Source organism: Canis lupus, chromosome 18, assembly GCF_011100685.1.
Source record: "Canis lupus familiaris isolate Mischka breed German Shepherd chromosome 18, alternate assembly UU_Cfam_GSD_1.0, whole genome shotgun sequence".
In the NCBI taxonomy this organism is placed as follows: domain Eukaryota; kingdom Metazoa; phylum Chordata; class Mammalia; order Carnivora; family Canidae; genus Canis; species Canis lupus.
Window position 1 is genome coordinate 51,797,324 of NC_049239.1, and position 18,900 is coordinate 51,816,223.

At 53.9% G+C, this 18,900-nt stretch overlaps 1 protein-coding gene across 2 annotated transcripts; it reads right to left on the reverse strand.

The window, feature by feature from the left end:
• Positions 1–2,419: 2,419 nt before the first annotated feature.
• Positions 2,420–18,839, reverse strand: SART1 (spliceosome associated factor 1, recruiter of U4/U6.U5 tri-snRNP). 2 transcript variants are annotated; one of them, XM_038563872.1, is made up of 20 exons: positions 18,462–18,839; positions 16,626–16,683; positions 16,187–16,242; positions 15,511–15,637; positions 15,283–15,388; positions 14,709–14,786; positions 14,502–14,601; positions 14,271–14,413; positions 13,986–14,192; positions 12,537–12,661; positions 12,323–12,456; positions 12,075–12,217; positions 4,859–5,032; positions 4,546–4,656; positions 4,122–4,209; positions 3,669–3,759; positions 3,423–3,558; positions 2,835–2,924; positions 2,605–2,726; positions 2,420–2,504 (listed from the first exon to the last, which is right to left on the reverse strand). In XM_038563872.1, exons 1-20 carry the CDS (start codon positions 18,772–18,774, stop codon positions 2,486–2,488), a joined length of 2,421 nt encoding a protein of 806 aa, XP_038419800.1. In that variant the 5' UTR covers positions 18,775–18,839; the 3' UTR covers positions 2,420–2,485. The 2 variants fall into 2 exon arrangements, with proteins under 2 accessions (XP_038419800.1, XP_038419801.1); XM_038563873.1 differs by lacking the exon at positions 18,462–18,839 and adding an exon at positions 18,167–18,264.
• Positions 18,840–18,900: the final 61 nt, after the last annotated feature.

The window sequence follows — 18,900 nt, forward strand, 5'->3', positions numbered from 1 at the left end:
AAACACAGAACAGGCCATTAACTGCTGGGTACGGTCCCTGGGACTTGACGGGGTTGGGGGGTACCCGGGAAGAGGGTGGGCACAACCCAGAGCCAGAACCAGGTACTGCTGGAACCAGGAGGGGAGCGGTCCGCCCCGCTCACTGCCCAGCTCCCGCCCGCTTCTGACAGTTGGCCTCTGTGCTGGGGAGCCCACCACGCTCCCAGAAGGGCCTCCCTGGGAGCTGAGCTGGGCAGGGGGTGGAGAAGGGGTCCCAGGTGGCCCCTGGGTCTTTGAGTGAGGGTGTTGGTGGGTGCTGGTGGCAGAGAAGGAAGATGCTGGCAACGGGCTAAATGGGCTTCTGTAAGTTACGGCTGTGCTCTCCGGAGCCTTCTGAGGGGCCAGGCCCCATGTGCAAGCCAGGCCTCCAGTCCTGTTCACACCGGGTGTTGTCCACCCGGCAGGCAGTCTGGCCCTGCTCATCCCCCGCCTGCCACCAGCTCAGTCCCTAGGTATTGAAGTAACAGAAAGATGAACGTCCTCAACCACGCTTGATACCAGCTCTGGAAGCCTGAGACCATGTCCCCTGTTTTGCAAGTAATACTGAGACTGGGGACCCAGTGGTAAGTCGCCCAAGGTCAGACAGCAGGTCAATGGAAAAGCCACCCTGCTGGCTCCGGCCCCCAGGCCCAGGCTGGGAGCTCCCCACCCTCACGGCAGCCTCGCAGTGGCAGTACTAGCCCCGTGGGGGCCCATCTGGGCAGGTGAGGGTGCTGGGGCCCCTCCACGGACCAGCAGACCTGGGATGCGCCCTTTCTCTGGCTCTGCCTCCCCTACGGGATCAGGCCTCAATGGATTTGGTGGCCCTGGGCTCCCCTATCTCATGGGAGCCAAGTGGACTCCTTGCTGCCTCCCAGCCCCAGCCAGATGCGTAGGCACAGCCTGGGAGGGGGCGAGCATCAGGGGAGGGAAGAGCAAGCACCTGGCCTGGAGGTGGCAGCCGGTGTGGGAAGAGGAAGCAGGCAGACAGCACCGCCCAGGGGGCTTCCTGGAGGTGGCCCCAAAGTGTCCCCGGAAGCCTCTCCTAGTCCCTAGTGCACCATTTACTGTCTACTCAGTTATGAGGGTCAGAGTCAGGAGGCAGCTTGGGCCAGAATGGATGTTTGACCCTGGTCCACTGTTGCTCCAGACAAGGCCTTGGCCGTTTTCCGGCTCTGATGGTGGTGACAAAGTTCTAGGTGACCGCTGCCGGCAGAGGGGCCGCATGAGCTCTGATTTGAGCACAGCCAGTTGGGGGGCGGGGGGCCCTGTGCCGGGCTCAGGCCTTGTGTGCTCACCACTAGATGGGTGTCGTGAGCTCCTGGAGGAACGCTGTGTCCAGGTGCTGCAAGCCTGCAAGCAGCCTCCCTGAGGGACCGGAGTGGCAGCCAAGGTGAAAATGACGTCAGAGGGAGACCCCACACGAAGGGTCGGCATGCTCAAGGAAGTGCCATGTGACGGCTTGCTAGGTTTGTCACGCCACTGTCACCATGAGCATTCCCTTAGAGCCAGCGGCTGTGTTGTCCTTGCTCAGGTGCTTTCCAAGATCACTTAAACCAGCTTTTTCTTCTACTTTCATTAAAACAAAAATAATCTGTGAACTGCCTGGAACGCTCTTGGGCCTCGGCTGGGGCAGGACCCCAGTTCTGACTCCCATGGGAGCCCCTGGTGGCCCTGCCCTCCATTCGGGGCTCTGGCACGTTCCTGGGGAGATGTCCTTCAGAGCTCACCTCCCTGAGTAACCACACGTGGGGCCAAGGCGGCGAGGAGCGTGGTGGCCCCCTCACCCTGCGGGGAGCCCGGCCCATTAAAACACAGAGTCCTGAGCCCCAGGCCGGTGGTTTGTGTACCAACGGTCGCTGGGAGACGGAGGTGCTAAAAACACCTCCACTGGTCCCCTAAAGCCAGCCCTGCTGGGGATAAGATGTGACCTTTGACAAGCAGCCAGGTACTGTAAGACACGGACACTCAGGGGTGAGGGGGTGGAGAAAATCAACCGACTGGCTTCTCTGGCCGGCTGGGGCCCAGGGCAGGGGTACAGGACTGTCCTAGAGGGTCTGGACGGTTCTCTCCCTCATCTCTTTTAGTTATCTGTGTCATTAGGTGGCCGGGTCATACCTAGCAGAAGCCAGACCGAAGCCACCTCTGAGGGGACGGGCTCACCTCTAAATCCAGTTGGATGAATGAATGAACAAACTCATTTAATCTTCACAAGACATCCTGTGAAACAGCTGTTTTGACAGTATGAATGACAGAACTAAGGCTCTGAGAAGTTGGGTGACTTGCCTGAGGTCACACAGCCACCGGGGCAAGCCCAAGGGCAGTGCTGTGGATGCTCTTCCCAGCACTGCCTGCCCCTCCTCCCAGGTCTGACCCTGGAATCTGCACCATGACGAAGGAGGAAAAAATAAGGAGGGAACTTTATTTAATATTAAAGTCGGGGAGGGGGTCAGAAGGGAGATCAGCTTCATTTGGTGATGGTGTTCCTGCGGAGAGAAGAGGGGCGTGAGGCTGAAAACCTTCCCACCACGTCAGGCCCAGCGCTGTCCCTCGGCCCTCCCCCCTCGGCCCAGCTTCCCCACTCACGCGTTCATGCTCTTGCCGCTGCCACTGAGCACGATGTACGGCGTCTTCTGGGCCTTCTGCTTCTCCTGGAGCAAGGCCACCGTGCCCAGGGGTGTGTCGCTGGAGCTCATCTTCTTCAGGAGCTGTAGGGTGTGGGCCAGTAAGCACAGGGCAGGAGTGGGTCCCTGTCCACCAACCACCCCAGCGCCAGCAGATGTGGAAGCCCCCCCACGTCCCAGTGGGTCACCCACCGCCTCCTCATCTAGCTTCTTCATCCGCCGCTCTGTCTTCATCTTGCCTGAGCCTTTCCCGTGGAAGCGATGGGACAGCTGCCGGAAAGCCTGGGACACGGGCGGGAACCATGTTAGAGCCACCTGTCCCCAGAGGGAAGGGCCATGGCCCTAGCACTGGGGGCTCCCAGTCAGAGTCAGGGAGATGGGCATGGGGGCTGGATGTGCTGCAATGGGGGCACTTGGGATCCTGAATGAGGTGGAGGCTGGGGCTGGGTTTGAGGGCAGCACACCCGTGGTGGTGGAGCTGGGAGCAGGTAAGGCAGGAGCAAGGGACAGTGAGCACACGTCAGCCCAAGGCCTGCACACCAATGCCAGAAAGGTGGCCCCCCAGGGTAGGTGAAGCCATGGGGGGGGGGGGGCAGGTGGGCAAAGGAACCAAGCCTGTGACGGGGCATGCTGTGCCCACTGGGACACAGAGGTGGCAACACTTCACCAGCTCCCCAGCCAGCGGTCGGCTGAGCCGAGACCCACAGTGCAGCTCTGCCTTGGGTGGGAAGGGCAGGGGCCCTGCCTCTCTGTGACTCGGTCACTGCCAGCCCTGCTCACCTCCTTGGGAGTGAGCTTCCGGCCCGTCTCATCCACGTACTCAATCTTCACATCGGGTTTGTAGCCATCCTTCTCCTTGAAGTCCTGGGTAAAACCACGGTATTCCTCCCGCCGGCTGTACTTGTCGTCGATGGCCCTGGACCGAGAAAAGGGACCCTCAGGGCCAGCCACTGCCCGCCCTGCTTGGGTTCCCGGTGGTTCCCAGCTGGCGCCAGCCCATGCCCCTGCCTGCGCTGCCACACTCACATCTTGTCCTCGATGCAGTACACGGCTGACGGTAGGGATTTGTTGGGTGCCTTCACCCGGGCCACCTTCTGTACCGTGGTTTCCAGCAGCCCTGGGGACAGGTGGCGGTCAGACTCCAGGTAGCCTGCCCTCAGGGGGTGCAGCCCAGGCCCAGTAAATATGGCAGGGTCCTCATGCCAGGGTCTCTCTGCGCCAGGGCCTGACTGCTTCAACTGCCCCGATTTTCCCCAGCTACACTGACACTTAAAGGGTGAGTGGTGCTTTGTGGGACTAAGTGGTAAAGTTGTCAAAAATGGAGTGACTCAGAGCCAAGAGGCCAGATGCTGCAACAACTTCCCCCAAACTGGGTGCAGATGAGTAGCTCTCGGGTCCCAAGAGAGCAGGTCAAGGCCCCAGGGGGACCAGAGGAAGCTGTGCCAGCACTCTGCCCCTCCAAGGCTCACAGCCCCTCACCTTTGTTCTGACACAGCAGCAGGGCAGCTGCCAGCCCTCTGTTCACGATGGGCTCCTCATCCAGGATGGTGGTGGAGGAGGCAGAGAACTGAGGGGGAGCACGGGGACACAGGTGGTAAGTGGGCCGCAGGGGCTCCTCACCCTCTTGCCCCCATCACCCCCACCACACACCACTGTGGTCCTTCCTGGGACCAGGCGCTATGCCACAGTCCTGCCACGACACCATTAACTTTACAGAGTGAGAGAGCAAGGCTCTGGGACAACAGGCCACTTGCTCAAGGTCCCCCAACAAGGAAGGGGCAGAGCTGGGGCTGGAGCCTTGGGTGGGTGGCCTCAAACCCCAGCCTCCACCCGTTCCGCCCGTGGGCTGCGGTCTCCTACTCTGCTATCCCCCCGCCCCAGCCTCGTGCCCCGCGCCCCTCACATCCTGCTGCTGCTTCTCCTCGTCCAGGTTGACTGTGCTCCAGCCGATGTTCTCCTCCCCATCAGACTCGGAGCCACCGTTGGCTGAGCGTTCCTCGTCTCGCTCAAAGTCCTAGGGGTCAGAAGACCAGGGTCAGCCCAGGAGCCCCAGCCCCCAGCCAGCCTAACGCACTGGAGCACCAAGGCTTGTTACCAGCTATGCAAAACCTGACATGGACCTGACCAGCACGGAGAACCCAAGTCAGGAGCGAAGGGGAAGGGATGGGAGGAGGAAGGGAAGGAGGAGAGGAGAGGTAGGCTGCCTGAAAACCCACCATGAGCTCTTCTTGCTCCTCCCGGTTGCCGGCCAGCCCATAGGTGGGGATCTCCCCCAAAGTGCGGCAGAACTCCGACGTGGCATTGAACACGATGGCCCCCTTCCGTTCTGGATCTTCGTCCTCCTCCCAGCCCCGCTGGCGAGATTCCAGCTTCTTGACAATCTCCACCACCTGGGGGAGGGAACAGCTGTGGGCAAACCCAGAAGTTTCTGGGGGAGGTGCCACTGAGACCCAGAAACCCAGAATCCTCCCTGATGGCAGTAAGACAAGCCTTCCTACTCTCCTACTGTCCACAGAAGACCTCTGACTGGTCTCTGCTTCCTCCCTGACTCCCAGTCCAAACTCCACTCTGCACCTACACCCATCTCATTCCTCTGCTGCAAAGCCATCGATGGCTCCCTTTTGCCCTTTAAATTAATATCCAAAATGCTACATGGCCCTTGTCCAAAGCCCCACAGCCTCACATCTCCCTCCCGGATCAGAGCACATCAGGGCTTCTTGCCACTTCACTACCATCCACCCTTCACCCGACAAACTCCTGTTTCAGGGCTCAACTAAACACAGCTTCTTCTAGAATCCTTCTCTGAGGCCACAGGCTGGGAAGATGTCGTGTGGAACTCCAACAGACTTCTGGCACCCACCCCTTCTGCCCTGCTCCTCCCTCAGACTACCCTCCTACCCAGCATGGCTCCAAGACCCCTCATATATCCGCCCCAGACACCATCGACTGAACCCACTGTCCCCTCTGCTGACTGTATCATTCCCATAAGTAGACAGGGTGGCCTAGTATTTCCACTCTTTCCACCCCGCAGTCTCACTGCTTCCCCCTGACAGCACACTCCTGAGAGAAGTCTCCCATCACCATGCCACTCAACACCCCTTCCTTCCATGTTGTTACACGATATTTTTTTTTTTAATGAATGGCAACATAAATGTAAACAGGTTCTAACACATATTTTTAAAAACAATAACAACCACGCACACACCCAGGTACCCATCATCCAGTCTGAGAAACACTATTAATACCCTTTCAAAGCCTGAGTGTCTCCTTATCTCTTGTTTGTGGTCATGATTCAGGGGCTTTTATTTACAGTTTTTCCACATAAGGACCTATCCACAAACAGGGTATTATTTTGTTGTGCATTTTTTAAAACAGTGTATCGTCTGAATCTGATTCCCCTAAGATTTCCTTTTTAAAATACACATATATAGGGACGCCTGGGTGGCTTGGCAGTTGAGCGTCTGCCTTTGGCTCAGGGTGTGATCCCGGGATCGAGGCCCGCATCGGGCTTCCTGCATGGAGCCTGCTTCTCTCTCTGCCTGTGTCCCTGCCACACACCCCGCCCCCCATGAATAAATGAATAAAATCTTTTAAATAAGCAAATAGAGAGATAAAATACATATATATATATTTTTTTTTTTTAATTCATCTTGACCCGAATGGCTGTATTTCTTAGCTTTTCACTGCAGAATCATATTCCACGATAAACGCATCTTAATCTAGCTTCCTTGCACACTGTGGATGGACTTTCTCTGTTATCACAAACAATGCAAATACAAGCAATCTGATGCTCGTCTCCAGGATCACAGGCAAGTGTGTTTCTGGGGGTACACGTGCAGGAGAGGGGACACTGGGCCGAAGGGCACACACTTGCCTGTACAGTAGGTCACTGCCCTCCCAAGCTCATCAGATTCCCCTACGGGCCTGCAAAGAGCATGTGTGAGAATTCTGGCTACCCCAGGGGCGCCTGGATGGCTCAGACGGTTAAGCGTTTACCTTCAGCTCAGGTCATAGTCAGGGGATCCTGGGATCAAGTTCCGCTTGAGCTCCCTGCTCAGCAGGGAGTCTGCTTCTCCCTCTCCTCCTCACTTGTGCTCTCTCTCACCATCTGTCTCTCTCTCTCTCAAAAGACAAACAAAAAATCCTTAAGAACTCTGGCTGCTCCAAATCCTGACACCTGATATTGTCAGACTTTGACATTTTTGACAAATGATGTGGGTATAACCTGGTCCGTCATTATTTTAGTTCACCTCTCCTTGACCATTAATGAAGTTGCACCTCACTGGGGGGTTTTTTGGTTTTAATTTTGATTTAAAGAGAGAGAGACAGAGAGACAGAGAGAGAGAGAACATACATGAGCAGGGGGTAAGGCAGAGGGGGAGAGAATCTCAAACAGACTCCACACCCAGCATGGTGCCTGACAAGTGGGCTCAAGCTCATGATGCTGAAATCATGACCTGAGCCAAAATTGAGTCAGACACTTAATCGACAGAGCCACCCAAGCACCGCCCTTGGGTGTTTTATTGACCATTTATCCTTCTACTTCTGTGAACTGTCCATTGAGGTCTTTTGCCTATTTTCCTGCTTTGCCAATTTTTGTCATTTGGACTTTTGGCACCAACCCACTGATGATTATATACATGTAGGCAAGAGTCTTCTCTGGCCTTCTTACATTCTTGATACCTTTTTTAAAAAACTTAAGTTCTTAATTTCTAAGTAATTAAATTTTTTTTCCTCATGGCTTATGTTTCACATTTATATCTTTTCTTTTTTTAAGATTTTATTTACTTATTCATGAGAGACACAGAGAAAGAGAGAGGCAGAGACACAGGCAGAGGGAGAAGCAGGCTCCATGCAGGGACCCCGACGCGGGACTCGATCCTGGGTCTCCAGGATCACACCCTGGGCTGGAGGCGGCGCTAAACCGCTGAGCCACTGGGGCTGCCCTCACATTTATATCTTAAAAAAATCTTTCTCTTGAAATAATCCAGTCACAAAAAAAATCCTCTGTGACTGCTCTTACTGGAGGTTCCTAGAGTAGTCAAAGTCATAGCCACAGAAAGGACAGTGGCTGCCGCAGGGAGCGGGGGAGCCAGTGTTTAACGGGGACAGAGTTTCAGCTTTCAAGACGAGAAGAGCTGGGGGGGTGGGGATGGTGGGGATGGCTGCACAATGTGAATGGATTTAACAATTCAATAGAATTGAACATTTAAAAATGGTTAAGTTGGTAAATTTTATGTTCTATGTATTCTAATGTAATTTAAAAAAGGAAAAGAAAAACTTTCTCTGCAACAAAGTCACAAACATAATTTCCTTAACCTTGTTCTAGAATGTTAATTCTTTACTTTTAAGTTCTTTATCTGTAATAAATTCTGTGTGAGATACAAACCCAATTTCACTTTTTCCCCCAAATTGGTAACTGGCTGTCCATACAGGCCTTGCTGAACCGGGTGCCCTTCCGACTGGGTCAATAGCTGTCCTATGTCTGCTCCTGGACCCTCCACTTGGTCTTGGCCCTGTCAGTCTGTCCTTCCACCACTACTTCACCATCTTAGTTACCACGATGACATAAAGGGATCGCTGTTAGAGCAAGGCCCACCACTTTATTATTCAAGGCACCTTGGCTTTTTTTGGCCCTTTGATCTTCCAAGTAAACTCAGAAATAGCTTTTCAGGTTCCACAAAAATCCCTTTGGGATTTTTACTGGAATTGCATTTATTTACTTATTTGTTTTTTAAAGATTTTATTTTCTCATGAGAGACGGGGGGGGGGGGGGGGGGGGGGGGGGGGGGCGGCGGCACCGGCACAGGCAGAGGGAGAAGCAGGCTCCATGTAGGGAGCCTGATGCAGAACTCGATCCCGGGACTCCAGGATCATGCCCTGGGCTGAAGGCAGGCGCTAAACTGTTGAGCCACCCAGGGATCCCCTGGAATTGCATTTAATCCACAAATTAGTCTGAGGAAATGAACATCTTTACACTACCGAGTCCTACCTATGAACACAGTAGTTATGGACTGAAGTGTGTCCTCCCAGAATTCGTATGTTCAAACCTCACCCATGGGGTGACTGTATTTAGAGACAGAACCTTTAAGGAGATGGTTAAAGTTGAAGGATGCCATAAGGGCAGGACCCTAACCCAGTAGTTTGGTGTCCTCATAAAAGAAAAGGACAGCAAGGACATAGGCACTCAGGGAAAAGGCCATAAGAGGACACAGCAGGAAGACAACCACCTACAAGCCTCAGGAGAAACCAGACCTACCAACACCTTGATCTTGAACTTCCAGACTCCAAAACTTTGAGAAGTAAATTTCTGCTGCTTAAGCCACCCAGTCTGTGACATTCTGTCACGGCAGCCCTAGCTGCCTAAAACCACAGTCTATCTATTTATGTCTTCTTCAATGTCTTTCAAAGATGGACTGCAACTTCCCCCATAGAGATCTATCTCACACATCATTAAATCTTTTTTTTTAATTTTTATTTATTTATGATAGTCACACACACAGAGAGAGAGAGAGAGAGAGAGAGAGAGAGAGGCAGAGACACAGGCAGAGGGAGAAGCAGGCTCCATGCACTGGGAGCCCGACGAGGGATTCGATCCCGGGTCTCCAGGATCACGCCCTGGGCCAAAGGCAGACGCTAAACCGCTGCGCCACCCAGGGATCCCTATCTCACACATCATTTATTCCTTTTTATTTTGTTGCAATCGGCCTCTCTCTTATCCATTTTGTTATCACTTATCTATGCTACTTTACTATTTATACTGCTTTCACAAACAGTACCTTTTTTAAAGTTATACTTTCTCTCTCTTGTTGGTGTGTGTAAACACAACTGGCTCTTATCTGGTAATCTTATACCTGGCAGCCTTGCTGAAACTTGTGTGGTCTGGCTCTCAGTTCCCACCACCGCACCCCAAAAGACCACGATTTAGACAAGACCATCAGTGACCTCCATGTTGCCCAATCCAAAGGTCAATGCTCATCCCCAATACCCAAGTTCTCTGGAGCATGCGTCACAGATGCTTACACGCTTCCTCTCAAGAGCCACTTGTCACGTGACTCAGGACCTTGTCACATGACCCTCTCCTCTTGGCTACCCTCACGCACTTTCCCTTCTCCACACTCACCGTCCTGATGACTCCAGCTGATCCTAGGACTTTAAATGACTTCTGCATTTATAACTCCAGTCTCAGCCTTTCCCTTAAAGTTCAAATTCACATATCCAACTGCCTGTTCAGTATCAAATACCCCTAATAGAAAAGCACTTTTTATTAGACTTAACCAAAACCGAACATTTTGTTATCTCCCCAGCTCTTCCCATCTCAGGAATGGCCTTACCCTCTCCTTAACTCAGCAAGAGGCCAGCTGTTCAAGTCAGAATTCTTGGGAGTCATCCTTAACTTCTTGTACCCACTCACAATCTTGCACACAATCTACAAATGAGCGCTGTTGATTCTACCCTCAAAATGCATTCCAAATACAGCCACTTCCTCCTGTTTCTGCGGCTACCATCACAGTCGACGTCATTCCAACTGGATGTCTGCAACAGCCTTCCACTGCTTTTCCTCCAAAGACAGAACTCTGATGGCTACATCTACCGCAACAGCAAGTCTCTGCCTGAATGGCCCGTGACCATCTCCTTCCCTGTAACACTCCCTGGGGTTCCTGCCCCTGCAGCCATGCAGGCCTCAGCCAACTTCCTGAGCAAGCCCAGTGGCTCGTGTCTCAGGGTCTCAGGGGCCAGGTGTTCCCTCACCTTGGACTGCGCCCTTAGATGTCACTGATACTTACACTTCATCTGGATCTCAATGGTCACCTCCTCGGGGAAGCCCACCCTGACCAGAAGACCTAAAACGGGAGCGCTTCTTCACTCCTCATCTCTCCACTACCTGGCCTTTTCCTGTTTCTGCTCACAGTGGTTTTCCTACTGGATGTTGTTTATGTCTTCTTTCATGTCCTCTCACTAGAACAAAAGTTCCACAAGGACAGACTTCTGCACTCTTGGTTATCCTCATTCACACCCCTTTTGGCTACCGCCCCATTTCTCTGACCCTCTTTGCAGCAGCGGTGGACAGCATACAGCCCACCACCTGCTCTTGCCAACCAAGCCTTTTTGGATCACAGCCACGCCCACTCACCACACCATCCAGGGCCATGTTCCCTGCTGCAGCAGAGCACCTGGGTCACTGAGGCCGAGACCACCCGCCGCTGCACCTCCAACATTCGCACAGTCCACCTGCTCTCGCTCTGAGGGACTGTCCCCAATTGCTGGCCTGGCTTCCTTACCTCCTCAGTCTTGCTGACTCTATTATTCCAGATCGGACCTGCCTCTCAGGAATTAGAGGACTCCCTACTCCCCCTCCTCAAAAGCCTTACTTGGCTGCTGTGCCACCCACTCCCATGGCTCTCTTCCAGCTCAGGGGCTGCTGCTTCTCTGACCCCACAGCAGGAGCCCCCACGGGCTGGGCCACTGCTCCAGTCTCTCCCCCCTGAGCTGGGAGGGGTAGGGTGAAAAGCGTGGACTTTGGAGTCAGGCTGTTCAAACCCCAGCTCTGCCACTTACCAGCCATGTAACCCCAGGTCACTTCCCTAAGGCCTCTATGCCTCAGTTTCCTCATCTATAAAACGGAGATAACAGAACCTTCCTCACAAGGTGTTGCAGTGAACATCAAGTCACTGGATATACAAAGCACGCAAGCAGGGCCTGGCCCAGGCAAGTGCCCACTGAGGGTCAACAGTGGTCATGGCCATAAGGCCCCACTGGCCTCTGTCCGGCTCATACTGCCAGGCCCTCAAGTGTTCTAGGCTACTCCTCCCAAGGACACCTGCTGTCTCTACCACCTGAGTGCCCAGTCTGCCCACCCACCTCCACCCTGAATCTCTGCAAGATTGGCTCCTCGTTGTTATTTATGTCTCAGCTCAAATGCCATCCCCTGCAAGGTCTCCCCTCAAAAGCAGACCCAAGACTCCAGCCCTCCAGCCATCTGCTCCGCTTTCCACAGACGGTCTGCCCAGCTCCAGGTGCTACCAGAAGTGCTGTGTGCGCATGTGCACACACGCTTACTGCTACCCTGCCCTCAGGCCACAGCTAGAGAGGCAGCTCCAAGAACACAGGGCCCCTCGCTGTCCTGCTCACCAGTGATACCCCCACCCCCGGGGACAATCCTTACTCCCAGGAGGAATGCAACACCCAGCCATAGAAGGAAAGAAGACAGGGAAGGCTCCAACTTTAAAATATCTTGAGAGCAAAACACTGGTTGATCTTAAAGAAATCTGCTAACAACATGACATTACACACACAAAAGAGTTCCAAACTGGAATGAAGGTGCCATGCTCCTGAGGACAGGTCACCATGGACACACCTGTCCCTAAAGGCCCTGGCCCTGAGGAGGTCAGCATGCCCCCAACCCCACGCTCAGCTCCTGGGCCCCCTCACCTTCTCACCGCTGTCTCGCAGCTGCTGGAGTTGCTGGAGCTGCCGCAGGCGACGCCCCTTCTCCAGCTGCTTCTGCAGCTCCAGCTCTGCCTCATCCTCCTCCAGCACCTCTGGGGACCCTGACTGTGGTCCTCCAGCCTCTTCTGAAAGAAACAAAGGGAAGCCCTGCTCAGATCACCTCCTTGCCCAGGGCCCCTCAGCCCGGCCCTTGCCACCCCTACCCTGCCCCGGCTGGACAGGCCCCTCACCCTCATCGCTGATGTCCATGTTCTCCACACGGGTGTCATCTGACTGCAGGGGCTGAGGTGCCGGTTCCTTGTCCTCCTCCTCTGGGGCCTCTTCATCGGCCTCAGGCACTCGGCGCCGGCCCCGGCCCCGCAGCCTGTGGGAAGAGGCCTCTCGGGTGAGTGTGGGCCCTAGGCCAGTCCAACCCCCATACTACAACCTGATCTCCAAGCCCACCTAGACCCGAAGTCCCCATCTTGAGTCTGGTCCCCAAGAGGTAGCAAGTCATCGGCTCGCACTACCACCTCCTTCTCTTTCTTGCGGATCTTCTTCACCCTCCGTTTGGTCTTTTTAAAAGTTACCTGAGAGGAAGAAAAGAAAAATGAGACATGAAATGGGGAAGGCGGGCAGCCATGAGCCCACAAGAATGAATGCTATAAAAAAAAAAAAAAAAAGTTTAATTAGAAGGTGGGGGAGCAAGAGGTGGGAGGAACAGGGAAAAGAATCTTTTTTTTTTTTTTTTTTTTAAGATTTTATTTATTCATTACAGAGAAAGAGAGAGAGAGACAGAGACACAGGCAGAAGGAGAAGCAGGCTCCACGCAAAGAGCCTGATGCGGAACTTGATCCCTGAACTCCGGGATCACGCCCTGAGCCGAAGGCAGAAGCTCAACCACTGAGCCACCCAGGTGTCCCGGAAAAAGAATCTTAAGGAGACTCACGTCCAGCATGGAGCCCATCACAGGGCTCCATCTCACCACCTTGAGATCATGGCCTGAGCTGAAATCAAGAGTCAGATGCTTAATTGAGCCACCCAGGCATCCCAAGGATGAATGCTTCTTTAGCATTCCTCCACACCAGCCACTGTTCTAAGTACTTTACAAACACAAACAACATGTGACATAAGGGGGGATCCCTGGGTGGCTCAGCGGTTTAGCGCCTGCCTTTGGCCCAGAGCGCGATCCTGGAGTCCCGGGATCGAGTCCCGCGTCGGGCTCCCTGCATGGAGCCTGCTTCTCCCTCCTCCTGTGTCTCTGCCTCTCTCTCTCTGTGTAAATAAATAAATCTTAAAAAAAAAAATGTGACATAGGTGTGACTTCATCCCACTTGTGAGATGAGGAAAACCAAGGCCCAGAGAGGCTAAGTTCCTTGCTGAAGTTCACCTAACTCCTGAATGGGAAGGCAGGATTGTGAAGAGAGAGCTCTTATTCTTCTGGTTCCAGAATCCTGCTCTTAATCACAAAGCCAAACGATCTACTGAGCCAGAGATCTACCTCTGTGTTCACAATCATCCCGGATACAAAATCCACACACAGCTATAAAATTACCACTTACCCACATTGTCACTAACCCTCACGACACCCCTCAAGAGATGGCTCCCACCATTCCCATTTCAAACGGGTGCCACAGGCTCACAGTTAAATGACTCATCCAAGGCACAAGCTGGCTACGTGGCAGAGCTCGAACACGAACTCAGAACCCTCTGTGTCAACAGTCCCTGTTCTGTCTATAGCCATCGTCCCCCTCCAGCACCTCCCTAGGGCTGTCATATGCTGCTTACCCACGAGGACCAAGCCCCTCATACTCGCTCTTCCTCCACAGCTCCCCCCACAGCACAAGACTCCCAGAGGAGAGGGAGGAATCTCCACCCCAATTACAAGGTGCAGGTGGAGGCCGCAGGGCTCACCATCTCCTCAGGTGTGAGGTACTCAGAGGCGAGTCGAGGCCCCGCTGTGCTCAGCGACTGAGCCTGTAGTCGCAACTTGGCCCGGATCTCCTCCAGCTCCCGCTCTCGTAAGCCATCAGCAGTGCCACCCTGCTCCAGGCGGAACGAGTGTGGCCGCTCGCCCTCAAGCTCCTCATCATACTTGGACAGGATAGAGCGGGGTTTTTGCTGCAAAACAAGAGGTACAGATTGGGACCCAGCCTGGCTCCTGAAAAGCCACAGACCCCATCTTGCTGCCTAGCCTGCCTGTGCCAAGTCATCCACGCTCTCATCCTCTGCGTAGGGCAGGTAGTCAGGTTTCTTCTTCCGCAACTCCACATTTTTCTCCGCCCGCTCTTTATCTACTAGGTTCACGTTCACCAGTACATCCTCCTCCTCCTGCAGCACACCTGCGGAGAGGGCAGGAGCAACAGCCATTCATGTTTACCCTCGACTCAGGGCCTATGCCCCTAACCAGAGCACCGGAGCTCAACCCACCTTTGTCTTTAAGGGTGAGGATCACAGTCTCCCCTTCTCGAAAGGAATCAATAGCATGTTCCACAGTGAGGCCCTGTAGGTCCCGGGCACTGTACAGATCCTACAAGGGAGGGGAAATGTCCAGCTAAGTCAGGAGCCCTGACCCATCCAGCCCTGGGATCCCAGCACCAAGTACAACAGCGCTTGGCACCCTGTTCTCAGCCTCACCTGCCGCCTTTGCCCAAACTCCTCCTCCACCAGAGTGCTGACTCCAAACTCTTGGTCCATCTCCTCCAGCAGTTTGGCCTATGGGATGAGAGAGGGGTAACCAATGACCTCCGGCCATTCAGCATCACTGGAAGACCCATGGGACTTTACCAGGTGGGAGTACAAAAAACAGAAACAAACAAACAAACAAACAAAAATAGGGCAGCCCAGATGGCTCAGTGGTTTAGCGCCATCTTTAGCCCAGGGCCTGGTCCTGGAGAGCCAGGATCGAGTCCCACATCAGGCTCCCTGCATGGAGCCTCCTTCTCCCTCTGCCTATGCCTCTGCCTCTCTCTCCTCTCTGTATTCTCATGAATAAATAAATAAATCTTAAAAAAACAAAACAAAACAAAACAAAACAAAAAACCAGCAGGCCTTGTAGGCCAGCTGCTAAGAATCCAAAACAGATGCCACTGACCACGGATCTCCGACCTCTCTGAGCCCAGTCACCTCCCAAGGACAAGTCTCCTGCTTCACCAGCCAGGCAGGTTACCAGAGGCAATGAGCAACCACCCCCAACTGCCCAGGCGCTCACCCTCTTCTCTGCCAAGTCCTTCTCCTTCTGAAGCTGCCGACTCCTCTCAATCCAGGCTGCAGTGTCATCCAGCCAGGGGTCATCCTCCCCCAGTGTCTTTATCTTTCTGAAAAAAGAACAAAGTGGCCTTCTGGGGACCCCCACTCCTGCTCCGCACACCTGACTCAAGAGCTCCTTGGCAGCCTCCTCAGGTTCTTCCCTTGTCCACCCTGGCTGGGACCTCCTCACCCCAGCTTTTGGTTCAGGAGGCGCTTTTCTTTGGCGGCTGCCAGCTTCTCTCGTAGCTCCTCTCGCTGTCTCAAGGCCATGGGATTGATGACATCAGCTGCCACGGGCTCCTCCTTGGTGCCCGTCTCTGGAAGGGGGGCCCAGACGTGAGGCTATGCCTGCCCATGGCTGGTGGGGAGAGGAGGGAGCCACTCACCCTGCCCCCTTCCAGCTCAGGGGGCCAGAAGGGGCCAGGAGAAGGGGAGTGAATCCTTCACCTCCCTCCTCCTACTTCCTTCCCGCACAGCATGACGGGATCCTCCACACCTTGCAAGCATCCTCGCCTCCCATCATGCATTAAGAAACAAATGAACCCAACACCTGCATAGCCCAGATCAGTTTGCAGCAACTACGCATGTATCTTGGTCTAGCTAATGCTGCCTCACAGCCAGAGCAAGCAACGATGCTAGCCATATGAACTTAAAGAATAAGCCTATTCCCAGCCCTCCATTGTGACACTAAGGAGAAGCCTGTGCCTATCCACAAGGATGTGTGTACACACACACATACACACACATGGCCACTAAATGGTGCTGAACCTGTGCCATAACCCCATCCTCCTCAAAGACCCCTTCAGATGATCTTTCTCCTCCACCCAAATGCCCTCCCTCACCCCCATCCTCAGTCCCACACTCACCCTTCTTGACAGCATTGACTTCCAAGGGTTTCAGCCCCAACTTTGCCCGGAGTTTACTGAGGACAAGAGATACACATGTTAGGAGCTGCCAACAAAATAGGGACATCAGAGACATTTCTGGATAGAGAGTGAAAACAGGATGGAACTGAGAAGTCCTAAGGGTCCCCAAAGCAGAGACTGACCCAGGCAGCCAAGGACATTGGGAAGGATGCTGGCCTCCAAATCAGGGAACACAGGCACTAGGCCTGGCCTGCCCCTAACCAGCAGAAGACCATCTTTCTCTTGGGTCTTAGCGTCTTTTCTGTAACTCAAATGGTTATACGTCATTTCCAATTCCAGTCAGAATGCCTTAGTGTGTGAATGGTCCCCCAGGAAACTGTTCCCAGAAGCCCTCTGTCTCAGAAAATAAAAGTAGAAACATCAGGAAGACAGAACTTACTTGGTCTCCTCGATGCTAAGAGATGAGGCATCTCCTGAGCTACTTTTGGAGCTGGCAGCTGGAACAAGAAGTATAGTTCAGGAGCTGAACAAAGGGCCAACAAACCACATCTTTGGCTCGAGCTCTGCAGGGACCTCCCTTACCCATACCCGGGCCCTACTGAGACACTCGAAAACAGCAACCTTCCTCCATCTCAGTAGCTCCTTCCATCTCAGTCCCAATCTCTTGAGACCCCAACATAACCTTCCTTTCCTGCCCCAAAAGGTCCAACCTTTTTGCAGCCTTCACTCTGCCTCCTCTCCACTTCTGTACATTCTGTTTTCAGCCCACACTGCCCTCCTTGGCCTAACTCTGATAGACGAGATCCTATCCAAATGCTGAGACCAAATGCCACCTCCTTCTGAACTCCTATTTAATTATTGGTCAGAATGAACTGCTCTCTCCTGAACTCCACAGCTCATCACTCACTTCCAGGTCTGTTTCTCCCCACTGGTCAGGGACTGTGTTAGCAGCATGACTGTGTTCTCTGCGCAGTTCATCCAGTCAAGAAATACACTTAATGGTCCCTGTTTTGCGATGGATAGTGAGGATGCTGAGATAAAGTAGCTTTTCAGACTTCCTCTACTCATCTCTCACTCAGCAAGTAACTTCGGAACACAACACACAGACAGAGGCTAGACGCCACCAGATGGAGCTTCCCCACCCAGGTGCTACCACCTGTTCATCCTTCCTGCGTCCCCACTCCATAACCTACCTCTTCCCCTATACCTCACCTGGACCCTGGATCTCAACCTTTCTAGGCTCTCTCCAAGGTCACCAGCCTCCTTATTTCTAAATCCAACGGATTCTTTTCAGCTCGAATTTCCTTTATTTTCTGTGGTGTGTGTGACACCATTGACTATTCTTTGCAACAGACCCCATGACACAAGATTCTATAGTTTTCTTTTCTGGATATTGTACCATCAAGCATTCTTATAGCCTCTTACTCTACCTACTACGAAAATGCTGGCATTTTTAAGGTTCTACTGCCCACTCCTTACTCTCTCGCCAGGCTTCATTTGCCACCTGATTTACTTATGACTTCCAAATTGCTCTATCCAGCCCAAACCCTATCGGTTGCAATGCTCTCCACAACTGAACTCTCTCCCCTCAAAAGTCTGCTTCTCTCCCAAAGTCCTCAATTTCAGGAGACACAACCACCCACCCAGTTGCTCAAACCAAAATTTAAGGAGCCATCCTCATTTCCTTCTTACCCTCACCCAAGTGCTAAGTAAGCTCTAATTCCTCCTCCCAAACGGTTCTTCAATCTGTTCAGGTCTCTCCACCCTCCGCTGCCTCAGCACACGCCACTATCAATCCTCACGTGGCCTCCAGTCTTGACTATTTTTGAACCAGGTCTCAATCTAGGAATCTTTGCAAAATATGATCAACTCATTCCTCAGCTTAAATCCATGGCTCTCTACCACCCTCAAGACAAAATTCAAATTTCTGTAGGGCCCTTTGTGCTCCGACCGGTTTCCTATCTCTGCTATGAACCCTACCCGGTTTGCCCAATATCAGGTTTCTTCTTGGTTCTGCACGAGCTAGAACAACTTCATTGATTCATTCACTCAACAAATAAGGGCCTGTGAGGGGCCAATTTTGAGACAACAGAAAACCTCTGCCCTCGCAGAGGTTAGTAGAGAGAGACAACTTTTAATCCCAAACGGGGAGACTCTCTAATAATTGCTGACGGAGACAGCGTCGGGGAGCCGGGGCGGCAGCGCTCGGCTCGCACCCAGGCCAGACCGCCCGCCCCGGGACGCCCCGCCCCGCCCCCACAGGCCCCGCCCTCACCGGCCTCGTAGCCGTCATCGCGCTTCTCCCGCTTCACGCGCCGCTCTGAGGGCTCAGCCTGGCCGCGCTCCCGCCCGTGCGCGCCGCTGCGTGTCTCGGCTTCGGTCCCGCGCCGCCCGCCCCCGCGCTCGCCCCCACGCTCCCGACTCCGCTTCCGACGTTCGCCACCGCTGCTCCCGCCACCGCCGCTCCGGTGCTTGTGTTTTTTGTGCTCCCGGTGCCGCGGCGGCTGCTCGGTGGCGCCTCCGGTGCTGGCCGCCGCCGTCGTCCCGGCCGCCTCTTTCTCCCCACGGTGCTTCTTTGACGACCCCATGGTGGTACGTCCGCCCCGAGCCCGGCCGCCGCCGAGCCCCGACGACGCAAAATGGGACTACTTCCGGGTCGCCCGGCAGCCGCTGTCGTGTTGCCGGAAACCAAGAGTGGCTGCTTCCGCCGTTCG

Excerpts from the sequence above, each read along its gene's own strand:
- SART1 (XM_038563872.1), bottom strand. The coding sequence starts at position 18,774 with ATGGGGTCGTCAAAGAAGCACCGTGGGGAGAAAGAGGCGGCCGGGACG. Across the intron at positions 15,389-15,510 it reads CTCCTGAACCAAAAGCTGGG|AAAGATAAAGACACTGGGGG; the intron begins GTGAGGAGGTCC and ends TTCTTTTTTCAG. Across the intron at positions 14,602-14,708 it reads AGTTTGGGCAAAGGCGGCAG|GATCTGTACAGTGCCCGGGA; the intron begins GTGAGGCTGAGA and ends CCTCCCTTGTAG.